Source organism: Loxodonta africana, chromosome X, assembly GCF_030014295.1.
Source record: "Loxodonta africana isolate mLoxAfr1 chromosome X, mLoxAfr1.hap2, whole genome shotgun sequence".
NCBI classification, from domain to species: Eukaryota; Metazoa; Chordata; class Mammalia; order Proboscidea; family Elephantidae; genus Loxodonta; species Loxodonta africana.
Genome location: NC_087369.1, coordinates 176,650,578 through 176,668,239, shown reverse-complemented (window position 1 = coordinate 176,668,239; position 17,662 = coordinate 176,650,578). Strand labels below are relative to the sequence as shown.

Here is a 17,662-nt window from a genome sequence, read left to right as displayed (position 1 = left end):
GTTTTCCATTCCAGTGGAAAGGGACAGGTGCTATTCCTGGTCCTGCTTGAGCCCTGCTGGGCGTGGTCACCACCATTAACCCTTACCAGGGGTCTTTCCCATGGACTCTCGGAGTCTCCTCGGGCACGTGCCCATCAGGACTCTGCTCCATACTCCAGGGGACCCTCTGCCCATCTCCAGGCTTCTCTCCCTCTGCAGCTCTGGATCTGTGGGACACCAGGCTTCAGTCTGACCCTTCCTCCCTCACCCTGCAAAGCCCAGAGGCAGTCTGCCGCCTTGGCCCCAAAGATGGACAGCTGAAGCTGCTGGGCTGTTTACAACATAAGGCAGGTCACGCAGCTCCTCTCTTCTAAACCCTGGGGAAGCTGGAGCAGGAAGACCAACCTCAAGAGAACCAAATCCTGGATTTTGCCGTGCCTGAGCCAGCAACTTCCTGCAGTCCTTTCAGTTGCACAGACCCATAGCGTCCCCTCAGGCTTTAGCCTGTTGGGTGTTTCTGTTTCTCTTTGGTATTCTCTTTAAACTTGCAATAGAAAAGTCTCCTCTATTTGAAGTTAAGGTCTATAGCATTATTTCTTACCTATCCTACTAACCTGGCCTGAGGCCTTCTTACCCTTCACCGAAGAAACAGGCATGTATCCTTCATAAAGTTCTGGCTCCTTGCTGATAAGCCATCAAGCCATAGTACCGTACAAAAGGAGACGGATGAGGCCTTTGTGGATAAGAACCCAAAGGCGCGGTGGGGTGGGGGACCACAAGGGGGTAGCCGGACGAAAGGACAGAGGAGAAGGACGCTAGGACCACCATTTTCAAATTAAAAAAAAAAAAAAACCTGTTGCCGTTGCGTCGATTCCGACTCATAGTGACCCTACAGCACAGGGTAGAATGCCTCATAGAGTATCCAAGGACGTGACAGGTGGATTCGAACTGCTGGCCTTTTGTTTAGCAGCGGTTAGCACATAACCACTACGCCACCAGGGTTTCCCGCTTTCCAGATAGGGCTCCCAAATTTGGCCCCACAATGTGGGGCCCATTCACTGGGGAAAGGACTTGAGTCTGACCTTCCCTCCCTTCCTCGCCCTGCAAAGCCCAGAATCAGCCTGCAGACTTGGCCCCACAGAGGGACTGCTGAAGCTGCTGGGCTGTCTCAAAATGAGTCAGGTCCCAGGCCCCATCGCTCCTGTTCCAAACCCTCCAGTGGGCTCCCATCTCTCCCAGAGGCAAAGCCAGAGCCCTCACAGTGGCTCACAGAGCCCAAGGTGGTCCTGCCCCTTTCCTCTCCGGTCGCCGTCTCTCCCAATCTCTCCCTTGCTCACGATGATCCAGCCACACTGGCTTACTCGCCCTTTCTGAAACACCCCAGCCCACTCCCACCTGAGGATCTTGGCACAGGCTTTTTTCTGTCTGCAACTCTCTTCCCCTGGGACTCGTCTGGCTCACTCCCTGACCTCCTCCAGGTCCTTCTCAAATGTCCTCCCTCAGCCAGGCAGCAATCATGGCTCTTCTCCCCCTCTGCCCACGTATCCGTAGCTCCTGGAACAGTGCCTGCCTGGCACCGAGTGGCCCCAGACACCCTCGCTCCTTAATCAGACCATGGTCTCTCACAGGGCTTGTTAGATGCCATTCTCTTGTCCCGGAGTGCTCCCGGCTTGACTTGCTCCCCCCTACCTGTGCGCCACTTGAAGAGGTGTGGGAGCAAGAGGTAGGTAGGTGCATCCCGATAGGAGAGACACCTGGGACAGTAAGGCATTGCCAGCGTTTAAGGAGTGTGGGTGCATTTGAAACTACTGGAGGGTTCTGAACAGAGTGTCGATGTAGTTCGCCTTGCATCTTAACAGGATCCCTCTGCCTCCCTCGTTGAGACTGGGCCGAGGGGAGTCCAGGCAGAAAGCAGGAGACTAGCCACGAAGGCAGGAGAAAATGGTGGCTTGGACCGCGACAGGGAGAAGTGAGTAGATTTTCGATATAAATTGAAGGTGGACCAACGGGCTTGGGTGATGGACATGAGCCTGGTCTCCTCAAATCCTCAGGAACCTTGAGAGCTAGTTACCCTCTCTCCAATTAAGGGAGTCCAGCTCTTGTGGAGTCCAACAGGGTTACCAGTCTGGGTTCATGTTAACTACCACCCACCCGCCCCAAGGACAAAGCCACAGACTATCTCCATTTTCCTAACATTTAATTAGCAAAGGAAAACATTCCCGTGAACAAAGAAAAAGTCATGCAACCCAAGAGCAGAGGACCAGGTTCTGGGACACAGACGGGCCAGGTTGTTCAGAAGAGGCAGAAGACACAGAGGAGTAAGGCACTGCCGCCTCGGCCCCTCAGGGCGGGCGCAGGACAGGGTAAATGAGAAGGAAGTGTCCAGGGTAAGTGCAGATAGCACCGAGGACGTTTGGCAGGGGAGCCGGGAGGAAGAACAGTCCTGCGCCCTCAGGCCCAGGTTGGCCAGGGCACTAGGCACTCGCCTAGTAATTGCTCTCCTGGTGCTCAGAGAGCACAGGGCCCCTGCGAACAGAGGGTCTACCTCCTACCACGTGGGGAAGGGAGCTGTGGTCGGCGGGCAGGGGGCCCCTTGGCACAGCTTCAGGTGCACCACCCACCCCGTGTCTGCTAGTGTCAAGTCCCCCTTCCAGGGAGAGCTGGGGCCAGCCATTACAAAGAGAAGTGCCAGAGGGTGGACCACAGCTGGCAATGTCACAAGGGACCCAGGACAGGTGGAGAGGAAGGTGGGTGAGGTTGGCCACATCCCAGGAGGGATACACGTTTACAGATGGAAACAGTGAGATGGAGTTAAATTAAATAAATAGGTGGTTGGGGTATAAATAGGAAGGAGGGCAGGGGCTACTGCCACAGCTGGGCACCAGGGCAGGAGGGTGGGGGTATTGCTGCTGCTGGGATGGGGGACTTGGTCCTGTCTCCCCTCCCCTGCCCCAGGGCCCGAAGCAAGGCACTAGTGAAGGGGACCCAGGTGTGCTGGGGTCCTACTGGCCCGGTGCCTCCCCCACGCACCCGCTATGAGTCTCAGCCTGGGCAGCGGGCGTGAGCCAGCCCCCCTTGTCAGAGGACGGCTCAGGACGCAGAAGCCCCGTCCTCACCCAACTGGGCCACCCTCAGCTGCTGTTGGACACAAGGCTGATGATCTGTTCCAGCTTCTGGCGCAACTTGTGCTTTCGACAAGAGGCGTCTCGGTCCATGGCACTCAGAATCTGGGGTGGGGGGAGGAAGGGTCCCCTGGAGCAAGGCTTGGGGGAGAGGCAGGTCCCCGTGTGCACGGCCCCCACTGCCAGGTAAACTCGTCTCTCCCACACACCTCAGTGCTCCCTCAGGCCCCACAGCCCCTGTGAGCACCAGAACGGCTCCAACCTCTCACTTCTTCACCACCCATCCACCAGCCTCTCCTGGACCCCAGATCCCCCTCCAACTAGAGCACTTTCTCCTCCTCTTCTTCACAGCCTCCCAAGGGTTGTCTGGGCTCTCTGTCCCCAATTTCTCACTTCCCAGTCCCTCCTAGCACCCCCACCTCCACCCAAACCGCTCTCGTCCAGACCACGGCCATCTCATTGCTAAACCCAGGGTGGGTTCCCAGAACTCATCGTACATGACCCTTCAGCAGCATGTGACAACTGATCACTCCACCTCCTGACACCTGGGGACCTCAGCCTTGTTCCAAGACACCACCACACACTCTCCATTTCCCTCCCTCCCCACTGGACGCTTGGTCCTCGGGCAGCTTCTCCCTCTACCCCCACTCCCTGACTCCCTGGGTGAGCTCTTCCAGGCTCAGGGCTTTATATGTGCCGATAACTTACATAGTGCTGTCTCCAGTCCCAAATCCTGTGAGTGGCTGTCCCCCTCCCCCACTGCAGCCTTGTTCCCCCTTGCCCTGCCCTCTCGCTGCCCCTTGTCCCTAACTCTACCCAGCTAGAACCTTGTGCCCCAACCAGTGGCTACTCTCCCGGGTCCCTCAAAGCCTGGCCTCTACGGAGAGTATCACTGTGCTGGCCCTGGGACCTGGCCCCGAGTAGGATCATGAACAGCCAAGAGACAGGCTCTGTGTCCTCAGTGTCCCTCCATCTCCTTGTGGTGCCCCCACTCCCCACCATGCCTCCTTCCTTTGCCACTGGGTGTGCCCTCAGGTCTGAATGCTGGACTCAGGGAGGGGCAGTGCGCACCTCCTGGCGATACTTGGTGACATAGAAGTAGAGCTCGCTGAGTGCACTCAGGACATTGAAGTCACTGGCATGCAGGCGGGACTGCTCCACCAGGTAGGCGTCCATGTCCTGGTCACTGATGGATGCCATCTTGGCAATGTCCCGGTAGTACCTGTTGAGGCCCCGGTACAGATCATGTGGGCAGGTGCCACAAAGGCCAAATCCTACACCGTCACTGGCCGGGCCAGCCTCTGGGCTTTTCAGACAGGCACCCCACAGCCCACGATGTCCTCCTGGGGCCCTGGTCCCGCCTTTCCCCGCCCACCTCTCCACCCAGCTCTTGTAGCTGGGGATGTCCTTGGCATAGAGCAGCTTGTTGGAGGGCGAGTCCTTGCCCAGCCGGTGCTCAGACGTGGAGCAGGAGTCCATGAAGGTCTGGGCCACCACTGAGAGGCAGGCGTCCGTGATACTGCTCTTGTGAATGTCGAACACGAACTGAGGGTTCTTGATGACGTTCACCCAGAAACGCAGAGGCAGGCTGTGGGCGGGGGCGAGAACCACTCAGATCCGTTTGGCCAGATCACGCCTGGTCCAGAGCAGGCAAGAAATGACACGTTAAGGCTCAGGAGCTTCTCCTTTCCTTTTGTGGGGGACTCTGGGAAGTGAGAAATAAGAGGACACCGCCCTTCTGTTCTCCGTGGATCTCAACCCTGTCTGCAGCTTCTGTCACTGTTGTCACTACCTGGGCCAAATCCAGGTCCTCACTGCCTGCTCTCACTCTTCCTGTCGTGGTGGTGGCCTCACTGCCACTCAGTCACACATGCAGGAAAGAAACTGAGGTGTAGCCTCCCTCCTCCCTCTGCTCCTCTGCCAACACCCAACCAGCCAGAGGCCACCTCCCAGGTTGCATTCACCCATCACTTTGCTTGGGGGTGCCGTCCATGTCAGCCCTGGACCGAGCCAGAGTTTTCTTGCCAGACGAGCACCATGACCCCTACCAGTCTCCCCGCCTCCCTCGCAGGCGTGTACCAGTTGCTCTTCCAGGTGTGCCGCACATCAGGGTCACTGATCTGCCGTCGGTCTGCCTGCTCATCCAAGAAGTCAAACATGTACTTGATGGCCAGTGGCAGAGCTGAGCCGCGGTGGGCTGTGCTGAACACAGTCTCGAAGAGGTCATCTACAAACTTCTGCAGGGTGCCCTGGGGTGGCGGTGAGGTGAGGGAGCAGTGAGTGGGCAGGCTGTGTGTTCCCAAAGCAGGATGATGGGGATGGAGGAGCTTCCCTCCAAGGTTGAGCTCTGACACAGGCCTGGGCTGGCTTCAACCTCAGGCTGGAATTTTCCATAGCAAAGGCCTTGAGAAAGCCCTGCTGAATTCTAAGGATCCAAAGCCCCCTCCCTGGGCAGGCCAGGCCAACCTCAGGGCCAAGGCTGCCCAGACACCCTCTGTGCAGGGCCCAGTGGTGCAGGGTAGGCCCACCTTGGTGGCTAGCAGTCGTGTCAGGTATATCTCCGAGACCATTTTGCTACCACGGTCACCCTCGCGCTGGTCCAGGTGGTCATGGTTCTTCACCAGGTGCCAAAGCTTGGTACCTGTCTCCTGGTCAGGCGTGATCATGGGTGCCCGCGAGCGCAGGCTGTCAGGGCTGCTGGCCGTGCGCAGCAAGCTCTCTGGGGCAAAGGACGGCACAGCCCTTAGCTTCGGGGCCACGGGCCATGGCGAGGGCTGGGCCTCTGCCCACACTGTCTGGAAAAGCCTCTGCTCTCTCTGACCCACCCCAATTCTAAGCTCTCAGAACTGGGCAGCTCCCAAGGGCAGAGCCCAGGAAGGCCTCCGTAGCCAAGCTGGCCAGTTGGACAGCAGAGGCTGGTGAGCCTCCAGCTCCCCTGACCACCTCCATTGCCTCTAAGCGAACAGCATGGCAAAGGCCGCACCGAAGGACCTACCGTAGCGGCTGAGGGAGCGAGTGAATGTGAAGGAGCTAGCCATGTTATAGGCAGACACTTGTTTGGGCACCAGTGCCACCAAGGAACCATCTGTCACCTAGAAACCCCAGAGACAGAGAGGGGGCAACAGAGAAGACTGAGGGGCCGAGGGGCCAGAGCCACCAACCGCTGCCACCACCTCACTGCGGGCAAGAGTGGGCATGAGCCACGGGCCCCACTCCCTCTCAGCCCCTCACCTGGTAGTGGGCCAGTGAGTTGACCCTCTTCCAGTCACATTCGATCTTGGTGGTGACGTCCTCATCCTGGAGGATGATACGGGCCATGCGGCCCTGGCGCCATTCTGTGGGCCGCAGACGGTCTGTGAGGTTCCCTCCCAGCCGCCCCAAGACCCTGAGCCCACTCCCGGGGTGGTAGCAAAGCACAGTTAGGGGAGTGAGAGAGGCATCCGGGTGCCATGGGCAGCACGAGTGGAAGCCTCACCCAGGTCCATGTCCTCGGCTCTGGGGCGCTGGGAGTAGGGGACACCCTTGTACACAGTATCCAGCAGCTTGTCTTTGGTCTGGGTGATGCTGTCACAGTTGAGAACCTTCACAGGAACCTGGGCACTGCCCTCGCTCTCCGGACACACACAGTGCAGGGTCTGGGGGTGAGGGGACCCCAGGGTCAGTGTTGGGCCAGGCTGTGCCCTGCTCTGACTTCCCACCCCAGCCCCTCACCAGTGTCTTGTAGTCGATCTGCTGCCGGATGAGCTTGTCTTCGCTCAGCGAGTAGCGAGCCTCGCCGGTGATGGCATCGATGGGGCCCTTCTCCATCTGCTGCTTGATGGCGCAGTAGAGCAGGAAGAGGGGCTCCCCTGCACACTCCTACAGCCAGCCAGGGGCAGAGCTTGCCACTGCCTGACAGTGGCCAGCCCGACACCACCTCCCCTGCCACCCAGCCCCCACGCGTACCTTCAGAAACTTGTGCAGCAGGAACGTGAACCAGTTGGTAAGCATCTTCTCCGCCACGGACTCTGTCCTAGAGCACAGAGCAGCGCTCAGGCCTTGGGCCTGGCAGAGGTCTGGTCCTGGATCAGGCTTGGGTAGGGCGTGGTCCAGCAGGAGGTGGGACCAGCCAGGGGTGGAGCCAGAACCCAAAAGAGCCGGGCAGGGGCGGGGCCTGACAGAGGAAGCCGGGGCCAGGGCCAGGCCAGCCGAACAGTACCTGCGCAGCAGCAGCTTTGGGTGGTTCTTGCTCTCGAGGTTTTTCTCAATGAGGTCCGCTAGCAGTTGCTTGAGCAGCCCGGTGGCATAGTCAAGCCGGCTTTGCAGGGCCACCATGGTCAGCGAGGCCACGGTGCCTCGGTCGCGCATGGAGAAGCTGCTCTGGGCCTCCAGGGTGTGGATGAAGGTGAGCACGAAGGCCCGGCTGTGCAGCAGCTGCCCGAAGAGGCGCAGAGCCTTCTCGACATTGGGGGGTGTCTGTGGAGAGCAGGGAGTCTGGAGGATGCCCTAGGGGGAGATAGAAGGGCAGGACAGGCGGGAGAGCGGGGGAGGGGGGCCTCACGTCCAGCTCCTTGAGCACTGGGTGGGCCTCGATGCCCGGGAAGAGCACGCGCACGGCGTAGGTACGGTAGTCCAGGAAGGGGATCTGCACCCCGTCCATGTGGTTCGTCAGCTCGTTGATGTCCGTCTGCAGCTCAGCGAAGGCTGGGGAGGGAGGCGTCAGCTGAGCAGCAGGGCCAAGGCCACCTAGCCCGCCGCCCGCCCCCTCCCTGCCCCAGGCACCCCACCCCAGGCACCTTCCTTGCACTCCAGGGCCACCCGGGACTCCAGGTTGTCCATCTGCAGTTGCAGCCGCTTGAGCGTGCGGTCTGCGTCCTGTGTCTTGCGCTTATAGGCCACCAGCACAGCGGCGATGGCTAGCAGCAAGAGCCCGCCCCCCACGGCCATCCCCACCACGGCCGGTAGGGTTAGCGCCCGCTCGGCCGTGACGTGCAGCGTGCCCAGCCAGAACTCCAGGCCGCCCACCAGCACCTGCGGGGCAGGCCAACGGTGAGCGTTGCCCTGGCCCTCCCAGCTGCCCTACCTTGCCCTCCCCACCGCCACCCACCATGACAGGCTGCCGGCCCGTCTGGCTGGGCGAGTCGCACAGGAGCTGTGTGTCCGAGACAGTCAGCGCGCATGGCTGGCCCCCAATCAGCACCGTGTAGTTGAGGCGGGAGCTGCCTGTGGCTGCGGGGATCAGGTTCTTGCCCTGGGGGAGGAGCGATGCATCGTCCCAGGCCCCACCCCCCACCCTGCCCACACTCCTCCCCACTCCTCCTGCCCCTTGCAGGTACCTTCAGCACCACATGGGAGCCAGGTTTGACATCCAGAACACCAGAAGGCCCCAGTGGCTCGAAGCTGGGATCGGGGTAGTAGGTGAAGGCAGAGCGGTTGAGGAAGCGTGCCGTCTGCACGTGGTCCAGCAGGAAGCCGAACTCATCAGGGTGCTCCCCTTGTGCCTGGGGCTGGGGCCGCCCCAGGAAGATCCCAGGGGCCTTACACAGCATGGCCGTGTCATTGATCACCTGGCACGTCTGTGGGGACAAGCGTGGGCAGCCCAGTAGCCTAGGTGACCCCAGGTGGAGGGCAGCGCGGCCAGGGCAGGCAAGAGTGCTGGTACTCACGTTCGTGGTCTCAATACCACGGTACTTAGCCCGGACTCGGGGCTCCTGGACCGTCAGTAGGTGGGTCCCACTCACAGTGATGGCAGTGCTGCCACTGGGGACAGTGGACAGGAGCCTCAGGTTCCCTCCCCCACCACCCTAGCCTAGACCCAGAAAATGGTCACATCTTCACAGGAGCCCAGGGACTCAAAAGGGGAGGATGACCCCCAGCCTGGGCTGGCGGCCTTACCTGGGGCCCAAGGTTGGGGTGACCCTGCCCTTCAGCTGATGGAGACATGACTTGGTGCCCAAGGCTCCCAGTCCACAGGCCTCAGCCATGCTTCCCAGGGTCTTACTTGATAATGCTCCAGGTGGGCTCAAGACGTGTGACAGTGGGGTCCTGGGTGTAGGTGTAGACGACACCGGGACTGGAGATGTTGGCCCGGTCAATGACTAGCGTGATGAGAGCCTGGCTGGGGCCCAGGGTGGAGACTGGCGAGATGCAGACGATAGACTCGGCGTCTCTCCTACGGCACCAGCGGCAAGTGTGGTGCTGGGAAGAGGGCCCAGGCCCCTGCCCAGCCCGGCCCAATGCCCCATCCCATGCCCTGCCCCTCCAGCCTGGGGCATCCACCCCAAGCCCCATGCACCTCACGAACTGGCATTCGCCATCTCTCACGGTCACCGTGACCCTGCTGCCAGCATCCAGAGAGCTGCCCGCGATGGTGAGCCGTGTGCCTCCCGCCGCCGGGCCCCGGCCAGGGCTCACACGGTGGAAGGTCGGCGTCTGCACGAGAAAACATTCTGAGGGGAGGACTACACAGAACCCACCACTCGACCGGGGACAGGGCAGACAGCACACGCACCACGAAGGTGTAGAGCTGGTCAGATTGCGTCTGGAAGTCAGCCGAGCAGTCGCCAACACACAGCTCCACAGGCCCTGGTGGTGGGCTGGGTACTAGTGACTCCTCCATCTCACACACGATCCTGGGAGGCAGAGAAGGTGAACGGGTGCCTGCCCCTGGCCGGCCGGGCCCAGGATGCACACCACACTCACCTCTCAGCGCTGATATACTCAGTAGGGATGGCATTGCAGCGCACACCAGCCACGCGAAGGCCCAGCTCCCTCGAGGTGAGACCCAGGTTCTCACCCACTATGGTGACCCAGGTGCCGCCCTCCTTGGGACCCATGAGCGGGTGGACCTGCAGGGCAAGATGTGGGGCAAGGTCAGTGTAGGCCACCAGTGGTCCCAGGGGTGTGGCAGTGGCAGCGGCGGCGGTGGCAGCACGGACCTGTGTGATGCGTGGGTGGCTGCAGCGAGAGCTCTTCTGGCTTGGGTGCATCCAGTTGGTTTGGGGGGCTGGGCAGTGGGCACGCAGCTGGCACTTGTGCTCCGAGATGCACCAGCCACAGTTGAAGCGGGGGTCAGCCTTGAGGCAGAGGCCACAGCTGGGGCGTTGTGCCCAGCACTTGTACAGGAGGGCTGCGGGCACAGGGGCACTGCTGGGTGGGTGGCAGGGTGGATGCCACTGCGGCAGTGGGGGTGCCCTCTCCCTCCCGGGGGAACAGGCTGCAGAGGCCCCATCCCATCCTCACCTCGGAAGCTAGGAGGCTTGTCAATGGGGAAATCCCCATCCCAGACCACAGAGAAGTCGAACTCCGTGTCACCATACTCCTCACCTTCATAGGAGTACTGGGGTAGAAGGGCCCACGTGACTTCAGATAAGGTGTGTGCCCCTCCTTCCCAGTCCTTGCCCCTCCCCCACCCCCCTCCACCCCCCGCCCCGCAAGCACAGGAATCCCTGGCGGGAGACTCAGGAGGTTCCAAGCCTGGGCCTGCCGAGGCTGCTTGAGGCTTCTGCCTGGCAAGACAGCCAGCACCACTGCACCAGGCCTCACCGATGCGTTCTGACACTGCACGCTGCTGCTGTTGAAGCGCACGGCCGGCACGCGCTGCTGCCGGCCCTGCACGCGGACCACACACTCATAGTTCTTCTGGCCCGACTGCGGCTGCGGCAGGTTCTTGGCCCGCAGGGTAAGAGGTTGCATAACGCCGACTGGGATCAGGAGGTCCCCGCCGGGCAGGATTTCGGGGCAGCCCTGCGGGGGATGCCAGTCACCCACAAGCCAGGCACTTTGGCTGCCACCCAGCCAGGGATTGGGGCTCACAGAGGCCACCAGGACCAAAGGCAGCAAAGCCCATGGCCAGCCCACAGTGCCCGCCCCCGCACCCTGCCTCACCTCAGGGCTGTGGACCCTGCCCTCCTGGAAGGAGCACTCGTGGGGGTGGCAGGTGCACACGTGGCGGTACTTACACCAGTGGCAGGGGTAAGGGCTGCCGACGCAGGACATGCACCTGCCAAGGAGTGCGGCTTCAGAGGTAACAGAGAACACTGGGACCGCCCCCCCTCACCACCCCTGCCCAGACACAGTGGTGGTAACTGAAGGAAGAAGGTGGCCAGGCCAGGGCCCTGCCCAATGTCTGGAGCGCACAGGGGATAAGAAGACAATTAGCTCCCGAGGTCCCTGGAGACAGCCACCCTGCAGGCGGGCCCCCGCCTGCCCCAGGGGCAGGACCAGGCACTCACGACTGGAGGATGCTGCAGTTGTAGAAGACAAGGTCGGCCCCAGCAAAGCGCACGCCACTCTCCTTGGAGAGCAGCTGCAGCCGTACGGTGCGGGTGGCACCTGTAACAAGCCAGAGGCCGTGAGCAAGGGGTGCGCAGCGGGGGCCTCCCATCCCCAGCAGCCCCAGCCCACTGACCATGCCCCCTGGTGAGCGCCTGGAGCTCTTGGAGGGAGGGCGAGGGGCAGCGCAGCTCGCCAGAGGGCAGCAGGAGAGCCTCACTCTCGGTCACTTCCTCGAAGGCACAGCTGACGCCCGCGCTGAGGTCTGGCACGTTGTGCATGGCTACAGTCAGCTGTGGAGTCAAAGGGCTCAGAGCAGGGGAAAGGCGTGGGCAGGGGCACCCTCCCTGGGGTACACACCCCCGGGCCATGCACTCCCGCCCCACCACTTACCTGCAACCCCGGCGACGTCACCGATACATTGTTGGGCCGAACATGCACCTGGACACACTTGCTCAACTCTTCAGCAAAGCCGTGCAGGGCAGAGGCACCCGGGCAGGCGCCTTCACGGCAGCATCTGTGCGGAGGCAGGCCAGAGCCCATCCCACAGCTGCCCCAGGAGGGCCCTGGGCCAGGGGCGTGGTGGGGGGAGAGGGGATGGGCCAGCTGGCCCAGCCCAAGCTGCCTGGCAACAGTGTGCCAGACCTCTGTTCCTGGGCTCCAGGGGACATCATTGAGGGTGGAGGTTCCACTCATTAGCTGGAGAATGGCAGAAGAGGAAGGCACTGGGGTACAGCTGGGACAAGTGGGGAAGACAGAAACTGCTCTCCCCAGGCCGGTGACAGGCTCTCCCGGGTCCCCCGACTCCCTGGAGCAGACCTGCCACCCCCACCCCAGCCCCTCACCTGTGCCGCAGCACGCACCAGCCACAGTGCGGGTCCCCGGAGCCCAGGCAAGCTGCACAGCTTGAGTACTGCTCACAGGTCTCCACCGGGAGCTGGCTTACCTGGGGACAGCCACGTCAGCATCTGGCCAGGCCTGCCCCCACCCCGCCACGGCCCACCGTGTGCCCACCTGCTTCTCACTCAGGAGATAGATGTACTGGTGGTCGGGGCTGAAGAGCAGATCGCGGAAGATGGGGCTGCCATCGACAACAGGGACCGTCTCGTACAGATAGGCATCCTGGGAGCCATCAACCCGCACCTGGACCATGAGACCAGGGCACAGGGGTGATGGGCTGGCTTGATGCCGCTGCAGCCCCTCCGGCTGTCAGAGCATCTTCTCAGACCAGGGGCTTCATGGTTTTGGCTGTGCCGCAGTCAGGGCCTGTCACTGGGGGCTCAGAACTTAGCCCTCCTGCATGGCACCCACGTCCCGCAGCCTCCCACAGCCAGGGGAGAGGGCACCAAGGCCATCTGCTGGAAGTCCTTGGGGACACCATGGTCAGCAAATAAAGGCACCCCAAAAATACAGGGACAGAAAGGAAATTAGTAGGTGCCAAGGCTGAGAGACTAGGGCTGTTGGATAAAAGGTGCAATTTCCTTTTAGAATTCGATAGCGGTGACTGCTACACTACTCGGGGAATAGTCTAAAGACTATACTTTAAATGGGGGAATTGTACGATATGTGAGTTGTTACCTTAAAAAAAGCCGTCAAGAGAAAAAGGCAGGGTCCCAGGAACACAGTAGGCTAGTGGCCAGGGTTCAGCAGCTCTCTGCATGAACCGTTCCCCACCCACCCCAATGGCTGCAGGGACCCAGACCACCAAGACAGAACCTCTGCAGCCACCCTGACTCCTCTTCTGGCCTCAGACTGCCCTGGGAGCGGCACGGCAGCCCTCACTATCCCAGATGGAACTGGCTGTGGCCCTGCTGTCTCTTCCCCACGGGCAGAGCTGGCCCTGTGGCCCCAGCACCCATGAGTGGACCTTGTAGGACAGGAGGGAGGGTTTGGTCTCATGAAAGCCCTCTGGAAAAGTGACATTTTGGTTGAAGGATGGAGTGGGGTTAGCCATCACTGGTGGCAGCTGAGAGTGAGGGGACCGGACCGAGGGGGAAGGTTGGGGGGGCATGGCAGGGCTTAGGTGGGTGTGTCCACATCTGTTTCCGCAATGCATGATTGGCCCCAGCCCTGCTCAAGGTGGCAGAGAGGCCTCATGATAGGTGTGGCCTTTATCCCCAGAGCCACAGAAGCTGGCATTTAGGACGGCAAAGGGAAGTGAAGCTGGGGAAGGTGAAGTAACTGCGGGGCCATCCCGTGGAGGGCTCCCTCCCATCATGAGCTGTGCCCTGTTCAGGTACCCCAGGCTTCTTTTCTCACTCCCGCCCCACTCTCCCTGGTCCCACATGCCAAGGGGCTTCCAGACCCACCTTCTTCAGACTACCACTGCGCGTGCCGATGAAGACCACTGAGTGCTGGTGGTAGGTGTAGGCGGCCACGCTGGCCATGCCCTCAGTGCTGTCAGCCAGCAGGGGCAGCCCCTCGATCACATGTAGGCCACCCAACGGCTGGTTCAACACTAGCCCACAAAAGTTTCCATTGATCTGCATGGGCTGGGGGGACAAAGAGAGTATGCGTGAGCTCAGGCGACGGGAATCACACACCAGCTGGCTTGGGGCCCATAAGCCCCCATGTGCCCACTGTCCCCAGCCAGGCCTGACTGCCTTCCCTGAGCCCCATGGGAAATCAGGGGTTAAAGAGGGAGACGGAGGAGGGAGAGTAGGCAGGAGGGGGTTGGGACGATCATGGACTGGACCTGTGGTGTGGGGATGAGTTCTCCCTGGGGGATGGGGAGGGGAGTCAGGGTGGCAGGGGAGAGCCATGCCATGGAGCACTGGGAAAAGAAAGACTGCAAGAAAAAAGCCTCGCCAGGCCCGAGTGGGGGAGGTGGCCCAGCTGGGATGGGGCAGGCAGGGGCTCACGGTGTTGATGCAGGGCAACTCCTTGTTCAGGAGCCAGGGCAGGGCCAGCGTGCCCTCCCCCCGATAGCAGGACTGGATGCGGCGGCGGATGTGTGCATTGATATTGCCGAGGGTGAAGAGGCAGAGAACGGTCTGCCGGGGCGGACTGGCCCGGTTTTTCTGGCCCTGGGAGAAGACGGTGAAGAGGACATCCTCGTCGGCTGGCACGCCCAGTGCCCGCGCCAGCAGCAGGCCTGGCTTGGCCAGGTGGGCGCTCTGCACCAGGCGGTACTCCACGCCGCGCCAGGAGCAGCCGATGGGGAACTCGACGTACGAGTAGAACTCCGAGTCCCCAGCGCACATGCGCACAATCTTGGAGGTGAAGAACTTCTCGCCAGCGGCATCCAGGAGGGTCTGCTGGGTGTCCAGCTGCAGGGTCAGGAAGTACACAAAGGAGCTGCTCACAAAGCCATAGATGTAGTAGATGTCGAAGGCAGGGTACAAGGACAGTGTGTCGGAGGGAATCTTGATCTGGGAGGAGACAAACTCGTCCTGGTACACCTGGGCAAGGAGAGACAGTGTGGGGTGAGGCCCAGCCTGCCGTCAATTCCCAAAGCCCGGAGCCCTCTGCCCACCCTCAGTCCCCACACCACCCTGCTCCAACAACACAGCCCAGCGGGGCTTCCTGTGTGACCCCCACCCGTATAGTCACAGGCTCCCCAGCCCCCTCCCGAGACCCAGCCCAGCTGCCCAGCCTCAGCGACCCAGATGGTGAGGGGCCAAACCATTCTGTGCCCACCAAGCCTAGGGAAGGAAGGTGGGGGAGGGGCGCTGGGCTCCTGAGGCGCGTGAGGGGTGAGAAGAGGGTGGGCAGGGGCACAGGTGGGAATGGCTCACCCACCAGACTGAACATGTCAGCACTGTCCTCGTTGCCCAGGAGCTTGCGGGAACTCAGGGTGGGAAAGTACTCGGACTTGCCATCGACAGCGGTGCCCACGAACAGCTTGCTGGGCCCCTGGCCCTGCTCCACGATGACAGCAGCCATGGAGTCAGGCTCCTGGGCCCCTGACAGGTAGTGCTCCTTGCGGCGGTGTGGTTCGCCCAGCTTGAACAGGTCGTCCAGCCGTAGGAACTGGCAGATGCCCTGCCAGATGCTGCCACAAGCTACAAGGCGCCGGGCTGCGTAGTCTATGAGCAGAAGCTTGTTGACATTATCCACGGGAGCCAGGCGGTGGGTGCACACCCGCATGCTGGGGGGCGGGTAGCAGCGGGCATTGTCCTCGACAGGGCCCGTGATGTGAACACGCAGCTCTGTCAGGTTGGGGGCCAACTTGAAGACACGGTTCACTGCGCCCACAAACACCTCTCCAGTCACCCGATGCACGGCCAGGTGTGTGAGCGTGGTGTCAGTCACCGTGAAGGCGCGGAAAGGCCTGCTGCCCCAGGCCCTCTCCATGGCGAGGAGCAACAGCAGGAGGCAGACAGGGGGCATGGTCTGCAGCTGTTCTGGGGAAGGCCTGCGGAGACAGGGAATGGGAGTCAGAGGTCCTTGGTCCAGGCTGCCCAGCCCCTTCCTGCCCTGCCAGGCCACTTGGCTGGGGGCCACTCACCCACCTCCACATCAGAGCCCCAGCTGGAGACCACGGCTCAGAGACAGGAGGGGCCTCCACCAGGGTTGAGTGCTGCCCGCCCCGGGCCATCAATCATCGCCCCCCTCCCACTGGAAGGGAGCCAGGATGGCCTCGCCTCAGCTGGGCCACACCCAAAGGGGCAGCAGAGCCAGATGCTCGGAAAGGCAGGGCAGTAGAAGCGACCTCAGGGACCCCCAGGACAAAGAGACTCCCACCCAAGTTAGGGCAAGGGAAAAGGCAAGGAGACCACAATCACAATGGGGGCACCCCTGAGTGGACCAGCAACCAGGAGCCCTGGACCAGAGCTCGGGAGAATCAAGGCCCCCTCCTCGCCCCAGCTGTCTCCTCGGCCTGAGGGCCTGGCTGGCAGTCCAGAACACAAAGCGCAGACGCACCCAGACAAACATAAGTCAAGCTCCACTCCAGCATGGCCAGACCGGTGCCCAGGCAGCCCTGCCTGGCTCTCCCTCCTGATGCAGGGTTACTGGGAAAGGGGAGGTGCAGGGGGACCTGACTTGTCCCTGGGAGCCCAGGAGCCTTAGGGAAGGGAAGCAACGTCCGCACGTACCTGCAGCTTTAGGGAGAGGGGCACGGGCAGTGGGAACAGTGCAGGGACTGCCCAGGTCTCACAGCAGAGTAGTGTCGTGGCAGCCTCCAAGGCAGGGCTCAGCACTGCCCTCTCCGTGGCCAAGCCCAAAGGAAAAGGGGTACCCAGCTTGGGAGTATGGGGGGAGGGTAAACCGAGGAGGCACAGAACAAGCAAAGGAAGAACCATCCTTTGCTAGAAAAAGGGGCAGGTCCCAGCAGCAAAGTGCAAAGTTTCTGCTCAGTTCGATCCCCTCTCCCTGGGTCTTTTGTCAGGTTCGCATCCTGGACCCTTAATACAACAGTCACAGAAAAAAGGATTCCCACGCAAGAGCAGCCCAATCCCACCCTTGCCCCTCAGCACCCGCAGGAGCACAAGCCTAGGGACAGTGACGGTAGCGGGGGGGGGGGGGGGGGAGGCGGGGGGGGACTGGAGAGGTAGGATTTCCAGCCCCAGACCCCACCCGGCCCAGCCTGTGGCTCGGAGCGGCGGGCGTCGCAGGCAGCCCAGCTCCTCCGGCTCGCCACCGGGGATGGGGACAACGCAGCTCCACGACGCCCACCCCCGCGGGGCCGCCTGGCTCGCCCTGCCCCCACCTCTCTGCCTGGAGGTGCCTCAGCAGTCCTCAGAGGGGCTGCTTTGCCGCCACAAAAGGTCTGCATCAAGCAGAGGGCCAGACTCGGCTGACCGGCTTCACAACGCGGGGTGCGGTGGGCTCGGGGCAGGGGCGCAACGGCCCCCGCGAGGCCCGGCTACCGAGCCGGCGGGCCTCGCACGGGCGGCAGGGCATGACGACCACCTACCTGTACTCCCACCGCCTCTAGCTCCAGTGGCTGCCGGCCACGTGGACGCGCCTCCAGCCCTCGGCCGGCCCGCCGCGCCCGCGCCCCGCGCGCGCGCGCGCCGCCGCCGCCGCCGCCGCCGCCCACACACTGGGCTGGCCCTTGGTCGCCGGGGCCTTTTAAAGGAGGATCGTACCACCGCGTCGGGCGGGGGCGCCGCACGAGGGGCCAGCGGCAGGCCCTCCGCGATGGGGAGCCCGCTTGCCCGTGGGACGGGCGAGGACCCCAACAAGCGGCCCCAGTCCCACCGGCGCTAGCGGCGCTCCGCTGGCCGCGCCCCCCTCGCGCAATGGCCGCGTCCGCGGCGCGCACCTTCCCCGCCCCCCGCCGGCTGCCAAAGGCCACCGGGAGCCCGGCGCGTGCCCGCGCCACACCCCCTCGGGTCGGGGGTGGCGGCGCGTCCCCGGCC

The 17,662-nt window shown here is 62.3% G+C and overlaps 1 protein-coding gene across 1 annotated transcript; it reads right to left on the bottom strand.

Moving 5' to 3' along the window:
- Window positions 1–851: 851 nt before the first annotated feature.
- On the bottom strand, window positions 852–16,788 carry PLXNA3 (plexin A3). The gene is made up of 33 exons (XM_064277807.1): window positions 16,394–16,788; window positions 15,096–15,711; window positions 14,216–14,755; window positions 13,664–13,846; window positions 12,369–12,497; window positions 12,200–12,300; window positions 11,748–11,871; window positions 11,491–11,647; window positions 11,315–11,414; window positions 10,968–11,082; window positions 10,626–10,826; window positions 10,323–10,419; window positions 10,019–10,209; window positions 9,783–9,928; window positions 9,592–9,712; window positions 9,376–9,512; window positions 9,082–9,252; window positions 8,747–8,840; window positions 8,417–8,656; window positions 8,188–8,331; window positions 7,877–8,111; window positions 7,642–7,784; window positions 7,300–7,556; window positions 7,047–7,113; window positions 6,813–6,959; window positions 6,577–6,736; window positions 6,333–6,436; window positions 6,097–6,193; window positions 5,630–5,820; window positions 5,181–5,350; window positions 4,477–4,689; window positions 4,173–4,323; window positions 852–3,206 (listed from the first exon to the last, which is right to left on the bottom strand). The coding sequence occupies exons 2-33, from the start codon at window positions 15,684–15,686 to the stop codon at window positions 3,111–3,113; spliced, it is 5,613 nt and encodes a 1,870-aa protein (XP_064133877.1). The 5' UTR covers window positions 15,687–15,711; window positions 16,394–16,788; the 3' UTR covers window positions 852–3,110.
- Between the last annotated feature and the right edge of the window lie 874 nt (window positions 16,789–17,662).

Coding starts and splice junctions, on each gene's coding strand:
- PLXNA3 (XM_064277807.1), bottom strand. CDS start 15,686: ATGCCCCCTGTCTGCCTCCTGCTGTTGCTCCTCGCCATGGAGAGGGCC. Junction 11,083..11,314: donor AACTGCAGCATCCTCCAGTC/GTGAGTGCCTGG, acceptor ACTCCTTGGCAG/GTGCATGTCCTGCGTCGGCA. Junction 9,929..10,018: donor GCCACCCACGCATCACACAG/GTCCGTGCTGCC, acceptor CTTGCCCTGCAG/GTCCACCCGCTCATGGGTCC.